The sequence below is a fragment of the Bos mutus genome, chromosome 15 (genome assembly GCF_027580195.1).
Source record: "Bos mutus isolate GX-2022 chromosome 15, NWIPB_WYAK_1.1, whole genome shotgun sequence".
Classification (NCBI taxonomy): Eukaryota; Metazoa; Chordata; class Mammalia; order Artiodactyla; family Bovidae; genus Bos; species Bos mutus.
In genome coordinates, this window is record NC_091631.1 from 55,893,693 (window position 1) to 55,908,617 (window position 14,925).

A 14,925-nucleotide genomic window follows, 5' to 3' on the forward strand; every position below is an offset into this window, starting at 1 on the left:
CTTTTGTTAGTAGGAGAGCCAACTGTATTATGTGTGCATTATGTTTCAATCACAACCAAAACACAGGCTGTCAAGCTCATCCATGCCTGCTGCCTCTGAGCCCCTCCGCTTTCTTTTTTCAGGAAGGAGCATCTCCAAGCCGCTCAGAGCCCAATACAGAAATCTGAAGTTATCCTCGTCTCCTTCTTTCCCGACTTGCCTACCCCCACTCCCACCCCACATCTATCCAGTGATCAAATTCTATGAAATCGACAGGTTAGCTACTGACTCTGAACATGTCGCTCCATGTTCATCCCCACACCATCATTCAGAGGACCACCATCTCTTATCTGAATTACAGTCACAACATCACTTCCTGCTAATATCCCTGCTGACTGCACAGTCAGCAACTTTTCCTAAAAACAAATTCAATGGAGTCATTCCTCTGTACCTGGACTTTCAGGGACTCCAAGCTTATAAGACACATTCTGCCCCATGAAGAGCCCTCTGGTTTAATTTTCCCCAGCTTCTCCATCATGCTTTACAGTTTTAGCCAAGCAGAATTGATTGCTATTTGGGACCACATTGTGTTCCCTCTGGCTGGGACAGCCCCTGGACTCAGTTGCCTGGCTCACTCCTCTGTCTACTTCATCTCCAATGATGCCTCCCTCAGGAAGTCTTTTCCCTCTGAGATGAGATGCCCATTTCTCAGGGCTCTCAGTGCACAAAGGCACTCATAAGCTCTTCCTGGAGTCCCTGCAGCCTCCCAGCTGGTGACCTGCCTCTCCACTTAACAGCACCCTTCTATTCTCTGCACGGCAGTCAGCCTCTTCTCTCTGAAAGGCAAATCTCATCATGTGGCTCCTGCTGCCCTTGAGGTCAAGTCTAAACTCCTGGAGTGATTTATAAAACCTTCTAGGATCAAGCCCATTGCGGCCTCCAGTTCAACTCACTCTAAACTCTGCGCTCCAGCTGCCCTGGATCCCCTGCTATCCCTCTCACATGGCACCCACTCTCCAGCTCCATCATTTGCTTACCTGCTTCCTATGTCTGGACCCTTCCCCTGGCTCCCAACTGTTTACCTGGCGACACCCTGCAGGTGTTTGTTGAACATCACTTCCTCAGGAAAGCCTTTGAATCCCTAAACTAGGTTGTGTCTCTCTCCTCATTCCATTTCCTAACGCCTACCACTCAGACATTTAATTGCTTGGTTAATTGGCTATTGTTCCTTGTATATTTTTTTCCTGCCTGTTTCTGGCATTATACAGAACAATGTTCAATAAGCAATTACAGAATCAAGAGGGAATGAATGCATATTTCTGTTCTTACCACTAGAAGCTAGATCTCCTCACGGATTTGTGTGGGGCATGGGATGTGCTTAATTGTTTGTTGAATAAGTGGGTGAATAAATGATCAGCTCTTTTCAAGCTCATTGATTTTATTATACTTTGAAAAATGGTACTTTCTCATTTGTTTTACCATCAGCAAGAACCTGCTAGCAGAAGAGTGGCAGTAGGCTGCAATATTTCAAGAAAATTTTGGGATGCAAACTTAAAATCCTGAGGCTGGAGAATTCTCTTGTAACCTCCAGTGGTGGGCGTTAGCCCCGAGCCTCCCATGGGTAACAGCATGCTTTGGGAGGTCCTCCTGCTCACTCCCTGTGTCCGTTTCTCCTGGCCAGAGCCTGGCCACCCAGTGGCCCCGCTGCCCCCATGGATCCGCTGAACCTGTCCTGGTATGATGATGATCCAGAGAGCCGGAACTGGAGCCGGCCCTTCAATGGGTCCGAAGGGAAGGCTGACAGGCCCCCCTACAACTACTATGCCATGCTGCTCACCCTGCTCATCTTCGTCATCGTCTTTGGCAACGTGCTGGTGTGCATGGCTGTGTCCCGCGAGAAGGCGCTGCAGACCACCACCAACTACCTGATCGTCAGCCTCGCTGTGGCTGACCTCCTGGTGGCCACGCTGGTCATGCCCTGGGTGGTCTACCTGGAGGTAGGTCTGGGCCCCCGCAGTGCTCTGGCACCTCCCCTGGAGACGCTCCTCACTGGTTCCCATCCGGTGAGGAGTCCAGGCTCCTCGCTGGTACCCCTCAAGAGTATGGCTTCTCAGGAAGGCCCTCTCTCCACTCTGGGCTCAGTCTCACAAAAATGGGTGGATTGTCTCCTTAACAGCCCTGACTACAGGTTATAAGGTGCTTACTAAGTAAATGCCAGGGGCTTCCCAGGTGGTGCTAAGGGTAAACAACCTGCCTGCCAGTGCAGAAGATGTAAGCGATGCGGGTTCGATCCTTGGGTCGGGAAGATCCCCTGGAGAAGGAAATGGCACCCCACTCCTGTATTCTTGCCTGGAGAATCCCATGCACAGAGGAGCCTGGCGGGCTGCGGTCCATGGGGTTGCACAGAGTTGGACATAACCGAAGCATGCACATGCTAAGTGTCAGGCCTTGTGTTAGTCCTTCAAAGAAGCATCTTTGAAGCATCTTCCCACTGAGTCCTCACGGCATCTTCTAGATGGTGAGCTGGATGGTCAGAGAAGTTAGGTGACTTCTCCAGCCTCACACGGTGACTGGAGCCGGGGCCCCAGAGTTAGTTCATTAGGTCACGTGGAGAATGGGAGTCATTGACGAGGATCCCTGAGGACGGCAGAGGCTTGTGCTCCCAGGCCTGATGTCTTCACCCCTCTCCCCGACTTCAGAACGGGGGCTGTGGCTCCACACTCTCCTCTCTGCCTCCCCACCCCACCGTGTGTCCCAGACCTCGAGGTTGAGGTATCTGTCAACTGCACTCCAGCTCCTTTCTTCAGGAAGGACCACGCAGTGACCCACTGCTAGGCTGGGGACAGAGCCCACCCAGCCTGAAGCCCCCACTGTGGGCCAGGAGCTACCAGGCTATTTACAGACCCACTCTTAGCAAATACTCCTGCTGCTCCTGAGTTGATACCATTCTTCGCACTTTAAGGAAGGGGAAACAGAAGCTGTGAGAAGTTGCCTGTCTGTATCCAGATCACTCAGCAAAGGGAGAAACCTCTGGGATTCCCAAAGTAGGGCCCCGCATCCAGGAGGACACACTCTAGAAGTGACAGGTAGATGAAGGGGGACTAGGGGCCTGGGGTGGGCACAGGCTGGGTGCCCTTTTCTCTTCTCAGGGTTCTGGGGTGCTGTCTGGCTACATGGGAAACTGGGCATGTATTCAGACACCAAGGTCACTAAGATCTCTGTGTTGTGACCTTCCTGCCCTGGATGTGAGGGGAAATTACCTGTGCTATAGAGGCAAGCCCCTGCCTGGGAGGAAAGGCTTCCACCTTGCAAAGAAAACAAGAAACTGTTGTTGGTTGAGGTTGAGCAGAGGAGACATCAGGAGAAGAAGCAGAGGCAGGGAGGGGAGCTTGGTCCCTCTGTCTCCATGTACCCAGGGCCTCCTGTTGTCACAACCACAGGGAGCTCTGGGCCAGCACTCCCCTGGTTTCCTCTGGCATGACCCAGACAGGTTGTAGCTTTCAAAGTGACCGGAATGTTAAGAGAGAACCAGCAAGAAACAAACAATAGAAAGCTAAAAACACACAGGTACCAGGGGCCAGGCATCCGGTTCCTCCATGATGGCACGTTCACGGGGACCCCGAGCCTCGGTCGGGCCGACGTCCTTTCTGAGGGCCTCCCCCTCCGGAACGCCTGTTTCTTGGGGCTATTCCCCTCCTGCTCCCTTGTAAAGTGGGTTCCCAGGCCACAGACAAGTAGGAAAAAAAAATGATGGGTGTCTGGCCAAGCAAGCGACTTCTCTGTGCTTGGTCTTCTCATCTACAGAATGGAAATCATCACAGAACTTACATCGTAAGCGTTGTTTGAGAATCACATGGGTTAATATATGAAGAGTGGTTAGAATGGCAGCAGGCACATAGTAAGCAGCGTGTGAGAGTAGCCATGCAATGGTGATGAAGACGAAGGTGACAGTAGATCATTATCCACCTCCACCCTCCCCGTATCCAGGCAAAGAGATGCCCTCTTCCAGAGGAATGCTCTACCCAGGGCTCTGGGTGTGGGTTCTGGGGCTTTCAGACCCACCACCCCTACCTAGACCCTCTAAGGCAGGACCCAATGTGTTTGTTAGGGCACCTAGGAATCTTTAAGTCCTTCACATGGATATTTTAAACATTATCTGTTCACATTATTTTAAAGGTGAAGTTCAGTCTTTCAGGGGAGAGAGGAGAGTGGTAGTTCAGACAGCAGTGCTCAAACTCTTCCATCAAAACAAGAGCTGGACAGTGGGCCTTGCTTGCATGACATCATCTCAGCTACTTATTGTCCCTAGAGAGTGTGGAGTCTCACCCTATGCCAATATCCTGTTAAAGCATCCTCTCAGCCTATACTGTGTTCTCTCCAGGAGATGCCCTGGTTGTCCAGAATTTTCCATCCGGTTCCATTTCCACGGATGTTAAATCCTCTGATAACATCAGCCGGCACCCGGCTAGGTGGGACTGGGTGTGCATCCTTTATTCTGCTCAGAATAAGGAAAGCACGCTGGTTTTGGGGTGAGAGGACCCAGTTCCGGTCTTGACCCTACCACCTTGCATCTGGAGAAGCTGAGAGAAGAGAGCCAGTTGCCAGCCCGTGCTGTTTTGGCCTCACAGTCCTTTGAAGGGAGGGTTTGCTGGGTGCATTTTCCAGAAGTGCAGATGTAACAGACTCAGATCACAGTCACTGACTTAGTCAACAGCCACGAGCATCCTTGGGGCTGGGGTCTGAGGCCCCAGCAGGGCCATTACAGTGGAGTCTGATGGAGATGACAAAGCCCGTTCTGCAGATCCCAGCCTCATGTAAGCAAGGATGTTGATGAACGTTGTCAAAGGTTCCGAGGAAACAGCCCTGGAGTGGGGCTAGCAGTTATAATCGCTGCTTTCCCACTTTACGCTTATCTAGTGCTTGTGCTTAGTCAGCCGTGTCTGACTCTGTGACCACACGGACTGTAGCCCACTAAGCTCCTCTATCCATGGAATTTTCCAGGCAAGAATACTATAGCAGTGGGTTGCCATTTCCTCCTCCAGGGGATCTTCCTGCTCCAGGAATCAAACCCATGTCTCTTGCCTCTCCTGCACTGGTAGGCAGATATTTTACCACTGACGCCACCTGGAAAGCCCTGTTTATCTAAGGACTTTTTACGTAATTGTCTCCTCTTCTGACAAACTAGATGGTCCCTTCCAAGGCAGCTCGGGAGAGAGCATAGGATGTGCTGCCCCCAAAACTCGCTTCAAATCCCAGCCCTGCTGCACATGATCTGGGTGTACTCCAGAGCTTCACCCCTCATCCAGGAGTGGGCGTAAGCAGCACCCTCTTGTATGAGCTTTCAGTTCAGTTCAGTTCAGTTGCTCAGTCGTGTCCAACTCCATGAGCTTTAAGTTACAATAAATGAGGTAAAGTGCTCGTGGCAGATGTTCTATAAACAGTGGCTACTGACACACTTTCTTGAGCCTTTGATTCAGAAGCCCCAACCTGCGTTCTAGAGCAGCTGTTCCTGGGACCTTGCAGGAAGCCCCCCTCCCACTTCTTCTGTGCTCCGGGAAACCCTTTAGGGACAGGGGTTGAGAGCTCCCTAAAGACTTTGTCAGGATTGTTCACCGCTGTGCCCCAGAGCCTAGGACAGAGCTGGACACATAATAAGATGCTCAGTATGTGTCTATTAGAAGTAAGGAAGGCAGGGAAGAGGGAAGGAAGCGAGGAGGATGGAGGAGACGACCCTGATATCTCAGACCTAGGTTGCCAGGTGGGTGAGAGCAGCTTGGAAATACTGGTCCTACCCTAGGAGGATGTCAAGGTGGGGCACAGAGCCAGGTGTGCCTGGGACTCTCCCAGGGGTGCCTTAAAGGTAGACTCTGTTGATGCCAGGGAAGCCCCTCCTATCCCACGCCCCCTACCCTGGCCGCATGGCTGCCTGGCCAGCGCTTAGATACCCTTGCCCCACGTGAGCCCCAGAGACGGCAGTGCCACACAAGAAGCTTCCTGTCTTCCAGGAAAAGCTACAGTTTCCTCCATGCACTGCCCATCACTGTCCTTATGCCAGCAATTGGCTTTATGCCTGTGAGCAGCTAAGAGGGCAGCACTGAGAATGAGCTTTGTAACTAGCCCTGCTGTGCCGCACAGAGTGGCTACTGCTCTGCTCCCATCACCAGGATGGGCTTTCCTGCTCCTCTTTCTCCAATAGGTAGTGACCCAAGTTTTATCTCCCTGTCTTGACTCTTGTCCCCAGGGATGGGGCTGCTCCAAGCTTCCACAGCTGCCAGGGTAGCCTGCTAAGAGAGTGTGTGTGTCTGTATGTGTAAAGGGGAGTTGTGGGGTGGGGGTGTGCATGTGGGGTATGCGTGTGTATGTCAGGGGAAAGAAGGGTATGAAATGCTTGTGTCATAAGCTGGCCTCATGGTTCTGCACTGAACCAGGGATGATTTATTACACATCTCCAGCCCATTCTGTTCTTCCTAAAGCTTCCCCCTCTTTCATTCTCCAAGTGCAGCAAGGAGTAGAAATGTCTTCACTGTTTCATAATCACCATTGCTCTTCACAGACACTTACTGAGTCCCAGCTCTGTGTCATACCCCATGCTGGGCACTGAAGGAGCAGCCCAGTCCGCCACCCCAAGATACCTGGGCCAGGGCGAGTCCAGAAACTGAGCTGAAAGGCCTTGGGCAAGTCCCCACCCTTTTCTGGGGCAGTTTCCCTATTGGTAACATGAGAGTCGTAAGGTATTCACACAAAGGTTTTACAGATGAAGGTTCAAAGCTGAAGCACTTGTGTACAATTTCATCATCTTTCTTCTCCCAAATGTCTTGGCACAGAGTGAGTGGCCTTACGTGTCTAGGAGGAGAGGTGAGCCGGGCAAGGACCTCACTGACCCACGAGCACAACTCCCATGGCTGCCCCTTTTCTCCCCAGGCTGGAGACCCATCACTGAGACCCATCAGACCGCAGCTGAGCCCATCACCCCAGGAGACCGAGCTCTGGTGCATGGGCCAGTATCCTGGGCTGTCCACCCATTATGTTACTTTGTCTCCAGGTGGTGGGCGAGTGGAAATTCAGCAGGATTCACTGTGACATCTTTGTCACCCTGGATGTCATGATGTGCACAGCCAGCATCCTGAACCTGTGTGCCATCAGCATCGACAGGTGAGCCCAGCCAGGGCGGGAGAGGCGACCCAGACCATCCACCTTGCGGGCTGCCCTGCCTCTCCTGCAGGGTCAGGCTCTATCCATGATGCTGTGCGGCTGGCTGTGTGCCTGAGTCCACGTGTTTGTATGCATGTGTGTGTGCATATGTGTCTGGCTGGGAGAGGACAGACCCCATAAAGGGAGGTGTCTGTGGACAATAATGTGACCAAGCACCCCTGGACAGAGATCAGCATAGAAGAGAACGCGCTTGACATGACTGCAGGAGGCCCTATCTCTTCTTACTTACATGACCTTGGGCAGATTGTGGATGTTCTTAGAACCCGAGTTTCATTGTCTAGAAACCAAGATGATGACACCTGCCCATGTGTGACTCTACTGTCAGTTGAGTGTTTTCTGTCCCGCATAGGGCACCTTGCCAAGGGGGACTCAGGCTCAGCTCACTTTGCTAAGTTCCACATTTGGAGCCTTTTACTAAATTGCACACACAAGTCATATGGGCTTCCAGAAGCCCTGGCTCTCTGCCCTTAACAGAATTCTTGGAAGATGAATGGAGCTGATGTCTGAGACGTGCTGAGCAGAACCGTGTGTGGCATCATAAACAATTACCGTTGTTATTCTTTTCTGCTGAATGAGACCTAATCCTTGCTTTACGGGGCCCAGGTAGCAATCCATCAATAAACACGTCTACCCTCCCTGGGCCCAGCTCAGGTGCAGCAGGTCCAGTTTCAAAGATGCAAAGACCCAGGCCATGGCCCCTCACGAAACCTAAAATCCAAGCAGGCAGATTGGAGTGGCAGACACAGCCTAGGATTGAATGGTAGCCTGTCAGTCAGTAAGCACTTGATGAGCGTCACCAACTTCCTTGCTAAGTACGGGACAGGAAAGGGTTGATTTAGGGTAAACAGGAGGGGGACCAATTTTCCATCATCCCAAAGTGGGGTGTCTCTGTGGAGTGAGGAGTCCCTGGGCCTGCGCCCCAGACTCAGGGGCCACCCCCGCGCCCTTGCAGGTACACAGCCGTGGCCATGCCCATGCTCTACAACACACGTTACAGCTCCAAGCGCCGGGTCACGGTCATGATCGCCATCGTCTGGGTCCTGTCCTTTACCATCTCCTGCCCGATGCTCTTCGGACTCAACAACACAGGTGAGTCCTGCCTCTGTCCTCCTGGGGCTCAGCTGGCCCCTGAGGGAGCTGAACCCTGGCGTGGACATGGGTGGTGGCCCACCAAGAGCCTGTTCACCACCTTAGACTGAAGCCAGGCTGAGTCTCCTGGGTCAGGGTGACTCCGGTCTCCTGGATTGTTCCTGGTAAGGTCAGAGAGGAAAAATGGCTTGGAGCACAATGGTGTTGGGTGAGGAATGGGGATAATGTTTCAGGAGAATGCCTGGAGATTTTCAACTTTATTAAATTGGAGCCAACCAGACAGCCTGGCAGACTGCATGTCTGTGCCTGTCTGTGTGTGTGCACCCAGGGTGGGAGGCTGCTGGGCCTCCATCACCCCTGATAATGAAGCTTCAGCCCCAAGGACTGGCCAAACTCAGGCCAGACCTGAGCCACCTGGAGCAGAAAAGGTAGAAAAAAATAAGAGGCTAGCCCATCGTGACCGGGTCCTGTGTGAGGCAGTCAGGAGCATCTCAGAGAAGGCACAGCCGCCATGTGGGAGCCTCTGGGGGCTCATAATGCCTCACATAATGCCTTGCACATAATGCCAGCGTGCCTTTGGAGACCATTACTGGACAGGACACAGGAAGACTCAAAAGCATGTGGTTAAAAATCTAAGAGTCATGGGAATTTCAAGAAGCAGGAATGGGGCTATACATGGTTGAATTAATCTGGAAAGGCCCTGGGAGACAGCACAGTCATCTGCTAGATCTGACAGGGAACGTGGAAAGCCAGTGGAACACAGGTTGAGTTCAGCAAAGAGGACCAAGTGGTCTTGTTCCTAAAATTAAAAGGTGTCAGATCTCCCCCCGCAACACACAGGAAAAGCTAAAATAAGCAGCTACTTTTTAAAAACTGTTTTCTTCCATTATTTTTTCCAAAAAAAACGTGGCTCCACTTGTGGGCTCACGGATGACAAAACCGATGACGAAGCAACGAGGGCTTATTAATGGAAACACTTGGAAGCAGCTTTTTGTTCATGGTTGTTTTTAATACTCTGATTTGCGTGTTTACATCTAAGGCTTCCAGGCCACCTTAGGCATCGAGCCGTACTCTCTGTAAACATTGCTCCTTGGTGGCAGGCAGGCACTGTGGCCCCAGGTGGGGGGGCCTCGCTGACGCGCCCACCCCCGGGGCTTTCCTTCTTCCCTCCCCAGACCAGAACGAGTGCATCATCGCCAACCCCGCCTTCGTGGTCTACTCCTCCATCGTCTCCTTCTACGTGCCCTTCATCGTCACCCTGCTGGTCTACATCAAGATCTACATCGTCCTCCGCAGGCGGCGCAAGCGCGTCAACACCAAGCGCAGCAGCCGGGCTTTCCGGGCCAACCTGAAGGCCCCGCTCAAGGTCCCGAGACCCCCCACCCCAATGTCTCTGCCTCACCGTGACCCGGGGGGCGGGGTGGGCTGGGGTCCAGGCTAAAGGAGCCAGGAGGAGGGCAGATTTCAGAGCTGGGACCTTAGTGGGCAACTTGAGTCTCCAGGATGGGTAGGTGGGGAGGGGGTGGAGACCACCTGGGAGGAAACCTTTGTCTGAGCGCAGCAGTTCTTGCACCCGGCTTGCTCCTCTCCTTTGCTTTCCTTCCTCTTCCTTCGCTCACTCTAGCCTTCCATCTCCCTTTCCGTCCCTCTGACACCTTCATCCCATTTTATTTCTTTTCTGTGATCCATCCTCTTCTGCTCAGTTCTCCTTCTGCTCACCTGCTCTCACCTGCTTCCCTCCTTTGCCCCCTTTGCATTTCCATCCTTGTATCTTGTGACTTCTTCCTCCCCTCCATCCCCACTCAACCCTTCCAGAGGAAGATGGTATGTGGGCACAGAAGGAATAAGAGCTTGGGGCTTAGACACATCATGTTCAAATCCTGGCACTGCTGCTTTTTTGCTGAGTGTCCTTGGGCAAGTTGCTTAACCTCTCTGAGCCTCTGTCTTCTCATCTGTTAAGCGTGAATAAGAACACTGATCTCACAGGGTGGTCTTGAGGATTCAGCGTGAGAGGGACTGGGCATGCCCGATAGGGTGCCAGATCCTTAGCAGGTGCCACTTAGAAGTCAGAGTCCTGTTGTCCCTCCTCCTGCCCACCTCATCATGTCACAGTACCGACCTTCAACCTTGCCTCAGTTGCCTGCTCAGGCCCCACCCTCCTAATCTCTGCCTTTCTCTGAGCTCCCGTGCCCAGCCTGACTACCCTGCATTGGGTTTCTGTCCCCACCCCCCTCCCCATCATGACCCATGTGCTGGCTCACTCCACAGGGCAACTGTACTCACCCCGAGGACATGAAACTCTGCACCGTTATCATGAAGTCTAATGGGAGTTTCCCAGTGAACAGGCGGAGAGTGGTAAGTGTTCAGGTCAGGGACCCAGAGCCCTGTCTGTCTACCTCCAGGGAAACGATCCGCCGTGATTCTCAGAGACCTCACCAACTGGTCCGAGGGATGAGCCCCTCCCAGGACCCCCACTTTGCCTCAGCTGAGGCCAAGCTCACCACACACACTCATAAGTAGGCGTGGAGCAGGACAGCTCAATTAATTCTTCAGGGCACAAAGAATTACCCTTAGTGTAAGGAGGTGGATGGGAGAAAGCACTTGGCCACATAACAATAATATTAATGGCTATGACCATTAATAGAACATCTACCATCTTTCTATTTTCTCATCAAATCCTCACAGCGACCCTGAGAGGTAAGTCTTATTGATTTTATGGATCTTCATTTTACAGAAGAGGAAACAGAGGCTCAGAGAGGTTAGGTAACTCACCCAAGGCTAAACAGTTAGCGAGAGAATGAATAGCTGAGCCCAGACCTAAATGACTCTCTGAAACCCATGCCCATGTTCTTTTTATTTGCACATACCGCCTGACAGACAGGCAGGTTTGGGGGCTGGAAGCTGGGAGCTTGTGGCAGGAGGGAGAGAGCAGAGCACTCAGGGCTCACAGTGAAGTGCAGCCTGTAATTAGAGCCCAGAAACCCACAATCCCAGCAGATCCCAGGCTTTGCCCAGGGATAGTAGCACCGGGGTCCAAGCAGCAGATGTCCCTTCCCCCAGCATGAGCAGAGGATGGGGGCCAGGGAACACACGGAGAACTGTACACTGAGTCCAGGTCAGGTGTCTTCAGCAAGCAGGGCCCCCACTTGTCATCTGAGCAGTTGACGTTCACCAGCAAAGGCAGGACTCCACGGAACCACTTGAGGGCAAGGATCAGGGCACAGTGAGGCTGCATTTCAGAAGCTCAGACTGAGACCCCAAAGCCTGGAATAAGGGGGCATGGGGAAGGACCTGGGGAGCCGTGAAGACCTGAGGTCAGGGCCCTCCAGATCAGCCCAGCAGGGAAGATGTGGGGATAGAGGGGTTTGCCCTTCGGCACCTCCAGCAGTCTAGCAGAAGTGGAGCTCACCTGTGAGTGCTGGTGCAAGTGCCTCAGGTCAGCCGGGGCAAGAAGAACAGGGTGCCCTCTCTGTGGTTAGAACATGAGCTCCTGGAGAGGCAGGCACTAAATGTCAATCACTAACTTACTCTAAGCATCCAGCTTGGCTCCTGGCACTCAGCTTGGCACTCAGCAAGTGTTGCTCAGCTCCTGGAAGAGAAGTGCCTGGGTATGAAGCCCCCACAGAGTGGTGGTGAGATCACTGAGGCTGCTTGAGGATTGCTCCAGGAAGGGGCTGGGGGTGACCCGGCAGGCGGAGGCTGCCGTGGGCCCTGGGTCCTGTACCCACACAGCCCTTGCCTCCCAGTGACCATCCCCCTTGCCTCTCTGGCAGAGGGACCCTGGGATGCTTGCAGGGGTCTCCAGAGGAGATAAGGGAGCCTGGGTGAGGCCAGGTGAGGCCAGGGAGGCCAGGCGAGGCTGGGTGGCCGAGGGCTGAGAGCTTGCCTGGCTCCACCCAGTGCTCTCTGCCTCTGTGCAGGAGGCCGCCCGCCGAGCCCAGGAGCTAGAGATGGAGATGCTCTCCAGCACCAGCCCGCCTGAGAGGACCCGATACAGCCCCATGCCCCCCAGCCACCACCAGCTGACCCTCCCCGACCCATCCCACCACGGCCTGCATAGCACACCCGACAGCCCCGCAAAGCCAGAGAAGAACGGGCATGCCAAAGACCACCCCAAGATTGCCAAGATCTTTGAGATCCAGTCCATGCCCAATGGCAAAACCCGGACCTCTCTCAAGACCATGAGCCGCAGGAAGCTCTCCCAGCAGAAGGAGAAGAAGGCCACCCAGATGCTCGCCATCGTTCTCGGTGAGTCGGCCCTGGCCCCTGGCCGCAGCCCGGCCCTGCCCAACCCCGGCTGGGCGACGGACCCAGCAATGTAGTCCTGCCATTGCTCCCTAACCAGGGCTGGTAGGTCACAGGACTGGCACTTTTCAGGCACAGGTCAAACCCAATGACATACCTGACTAGGTAGATGCTATAATTATGCTCATTTTAAAGATGGGGAAATTGAGGTTCAGAGAGCTTCTGTCATTTGATCAGAGAGGATGCGTGATTTAAACTCAGGCAGCATTCTTGCCTGGAGAATCCCATGGACAGAAGAGCCTGGAGGGCTACAGTCCACAGGGTTGCAGAGTCGGGACACCAGTGAAGCAACTTAGCACACATGCAAACACGTGCTGATTCTAGAATCTAAACTTGACCAGTGTACCATGGTGGCTCTGAGAACCTAGTGACCCTGAGCAAGTCACTTCTCTCAGTCTCCTTGTCAGCAGAGTAGACTACCTCTCAGGGTTGTTGTGGTCATCAAGTGATGCACGGTGGTGAAAGCATTTTACAACTTCAAGTCAGTACCCTGCACTGTTGTTAATGCTGCTATTGTTGAGGAATCAGGAAGTTTACTTGCCTCAACCAAGACCCAGTGGAACTAACGCTGTGAACAATTAAAGGGGCAGTGAGGAACCCCCCTCAACACCCCCCCAACCTCCCCCTTAACCGCCCCCTCGACCGAGATAAATGAGGGTGAACGAGACAAGGCTTTTGGGCGAGCGCACTGGTGCCTGGGCGGGGCTGCAGCAAGTGATCCGGGTCCAGTCCCCCTGCCCCTCCCCACCCCGTGCGCCCTGGGGCCCCGCCCTTCCCGCCCCCGCGCCGGCCCCTGACCGGCGCCCTCTCCCGCAGGCGTGTTCATCATCTGCTGGCTGCCCTTCTTCATCACCCACATCCTGAACATACACTGTGACTGCAACATCCCGCCCGTGCTGTACAGCGCCTTCACGTGGCTGGGCTACGTCAACAGCGCCGTGAACCCCATCATCTACACCACCTTCAACATCGAGTTCCGCAAGGCCTTCCTGAAGATCCTACACTGCTGACCCTGCTGCCTACCTGCACAGCAGCCCGCCTCTCCCCTTCCCTGCCCCGCGGCCCCGCCTGGGGCCCCGGGAGCCGCGGGCAAGGGGGGCGCAGGGCAGCCTGGGCCATGTCCTCGCCCGCGGGCCCTGCAGTGTTAGCTTGGCTCCTGCCCCGCACCATCCGCGCACCTTGGAGCAGCGGGGGGCAGCGCTGGAGAGCGAGGCGCCACGGGCGGACCCCCGGGCTCAGGGGCAGCTCAAGGGGGCCCCCGCCCACTCCCAGACCCTCTCTCTTTGGCACCAAAGACGCAGCTGCCTTCTCCGACCTTTCTCTGGGGCTTTGGGGCTCTGCGGCTGCGGGGCCAGTATCGAGGCTCGGAGGCCTGGTTTTCACAGGCCATGCCGGAGCGGGTGGTGGGGAGGAGTGGACAGTCACAGCCACCCAGGGCCCACACCTGAGAAGCCAGAGCTCTGGCCACGACCCCAGGCAGTGTCAGGCCTGGGAGACCCGCGTACACCCCAGGTCTGGACGGACCCCAGAGAAGCAGAAGCCCAAACTCCTCACCCCTTCTCCTACCTGGCCTGGCAGGAGCTGCTCAGTTATCCACAGCAGTGGTCCTGATCCACCCGCTCACCAGGAGGTTTCCATGCCCCTGAGATGGAGGATCCTGGGTCTCCAAGGACCTGGGGCGGGGGTGGAGGTGGGGGTCCTGTGTGGACAGGACTCCCCCATCCCAAGCCCACTTTGCTGACGGACATGGGTACAGCCCTTTTCTTAGCAAATGCTGGGCTAGTGGGGGCTCTGGCAGAGAAGGTGGGCTCGTCACATGTCTGGGCCCGGGGTTGGAGGTGTCTGGGGTCCTTGGCAGGGGGCCTGCCACCCTCTGCCGCAAACCACTGTCCTTTTCTCTTCCTCTCGCCTTTTCGCAGTCCTGTCCCCTTTCTCTGTTGCCTCTGCCTTAGAGGAGCCCACGGCTGAGCAGCTGCTGAGGGGAGAGGGGAAGCCTCTCCTCAGGCCCCACACTCTGTAACATCACTACACATGCTCCACACTAATAAAACTTTGACAAGAGTCCCCTCGAGGCTCCCTCGGGCGAGGGGTGCAATGTCCCCTCCGTCCTCCTCATCGGGTGTGGCCAGGGCTCTGTGTGTGTGGGGCTGTGAGATGGAGAGACCCCAGGGAGGGGGGGCCCTGACACCGTCAGAGGGACAGGACTGGGTGCTGGTGGGGAGGGGGGAGGAGCACAGGGGCTGTGCCGGGAGGACCAGAAGAGGCATGTGCCTGTGTGTGTCCTACTCATCCCGGCCCCTCCTCCCCAGTGGATCTGAGCGCTCAGTGCTGCTGTGGGGT

The 14,925-nt window shown here is 54.6% G+C and overlaps 1 protein-coding gene across 2 annotated transcripts; it reads left to right on the top strand.

The window, feature by feature from the left end:
• The first annotated feature begins 1,691 nt into the window (after window positions 1-1,691).
• DRD2 (dopamine receptor D2) lies at window positions 1,692-13,595 on the top strand. Of its 2 annotated transcripts, XM_070383213.1 has the most exons (7): window positions 1,692-1,976; window positions 7,022-7,131; window positions 8,144-8,280; window positions 9,456-9,646; window positions 10,549-10,635; window positions 12,201-12,528; window positions 13,402-13,595. In XM_070383213.1, exons 1-7 carry the CDS (start codon window positions 1,692-1,694, stop codon window positions 13,593-13,595), a joined length of 1,332 nt encoding a protein of 443 aa, XP_070239314.1. The 2 variants fall into 2 exon arrangements, with proteins under 2 accessions (XP_070239314.1, XP_070239315.1); XM_070383214.1 differs by lacking the exon at window positions 10,549-10,635.
• The last annotated feature ends 1,330 nt before the right edge of the window (window positions 13,596-14,925 follow it).

Bases quoted from the DNA above. Each gene is read 5' to 3' on its own strand.
- DRD2 (XM_070383213.1), top strand. From the start codon at position 1,692: ATGGATCCGCTGAACCTGTCCTGGTATGATGATGATCCAGAGAGCCGG. The intron at 10,636-12,200 runs GTAAGTGTTCAG...GCCTCTGTGCAG, and splicing joins CAGTGAACAGGCGGAGAGTG to GAGGCCGCCCGCCGAGCCCA. The intron at 12,529-13,401 runs GTGAGTCGGCCC...CCTCTCCCGCAG, and splicing joins GATGCTCGCCATCGTTCTCG to GCGTGTTCATCATCTGCTGG.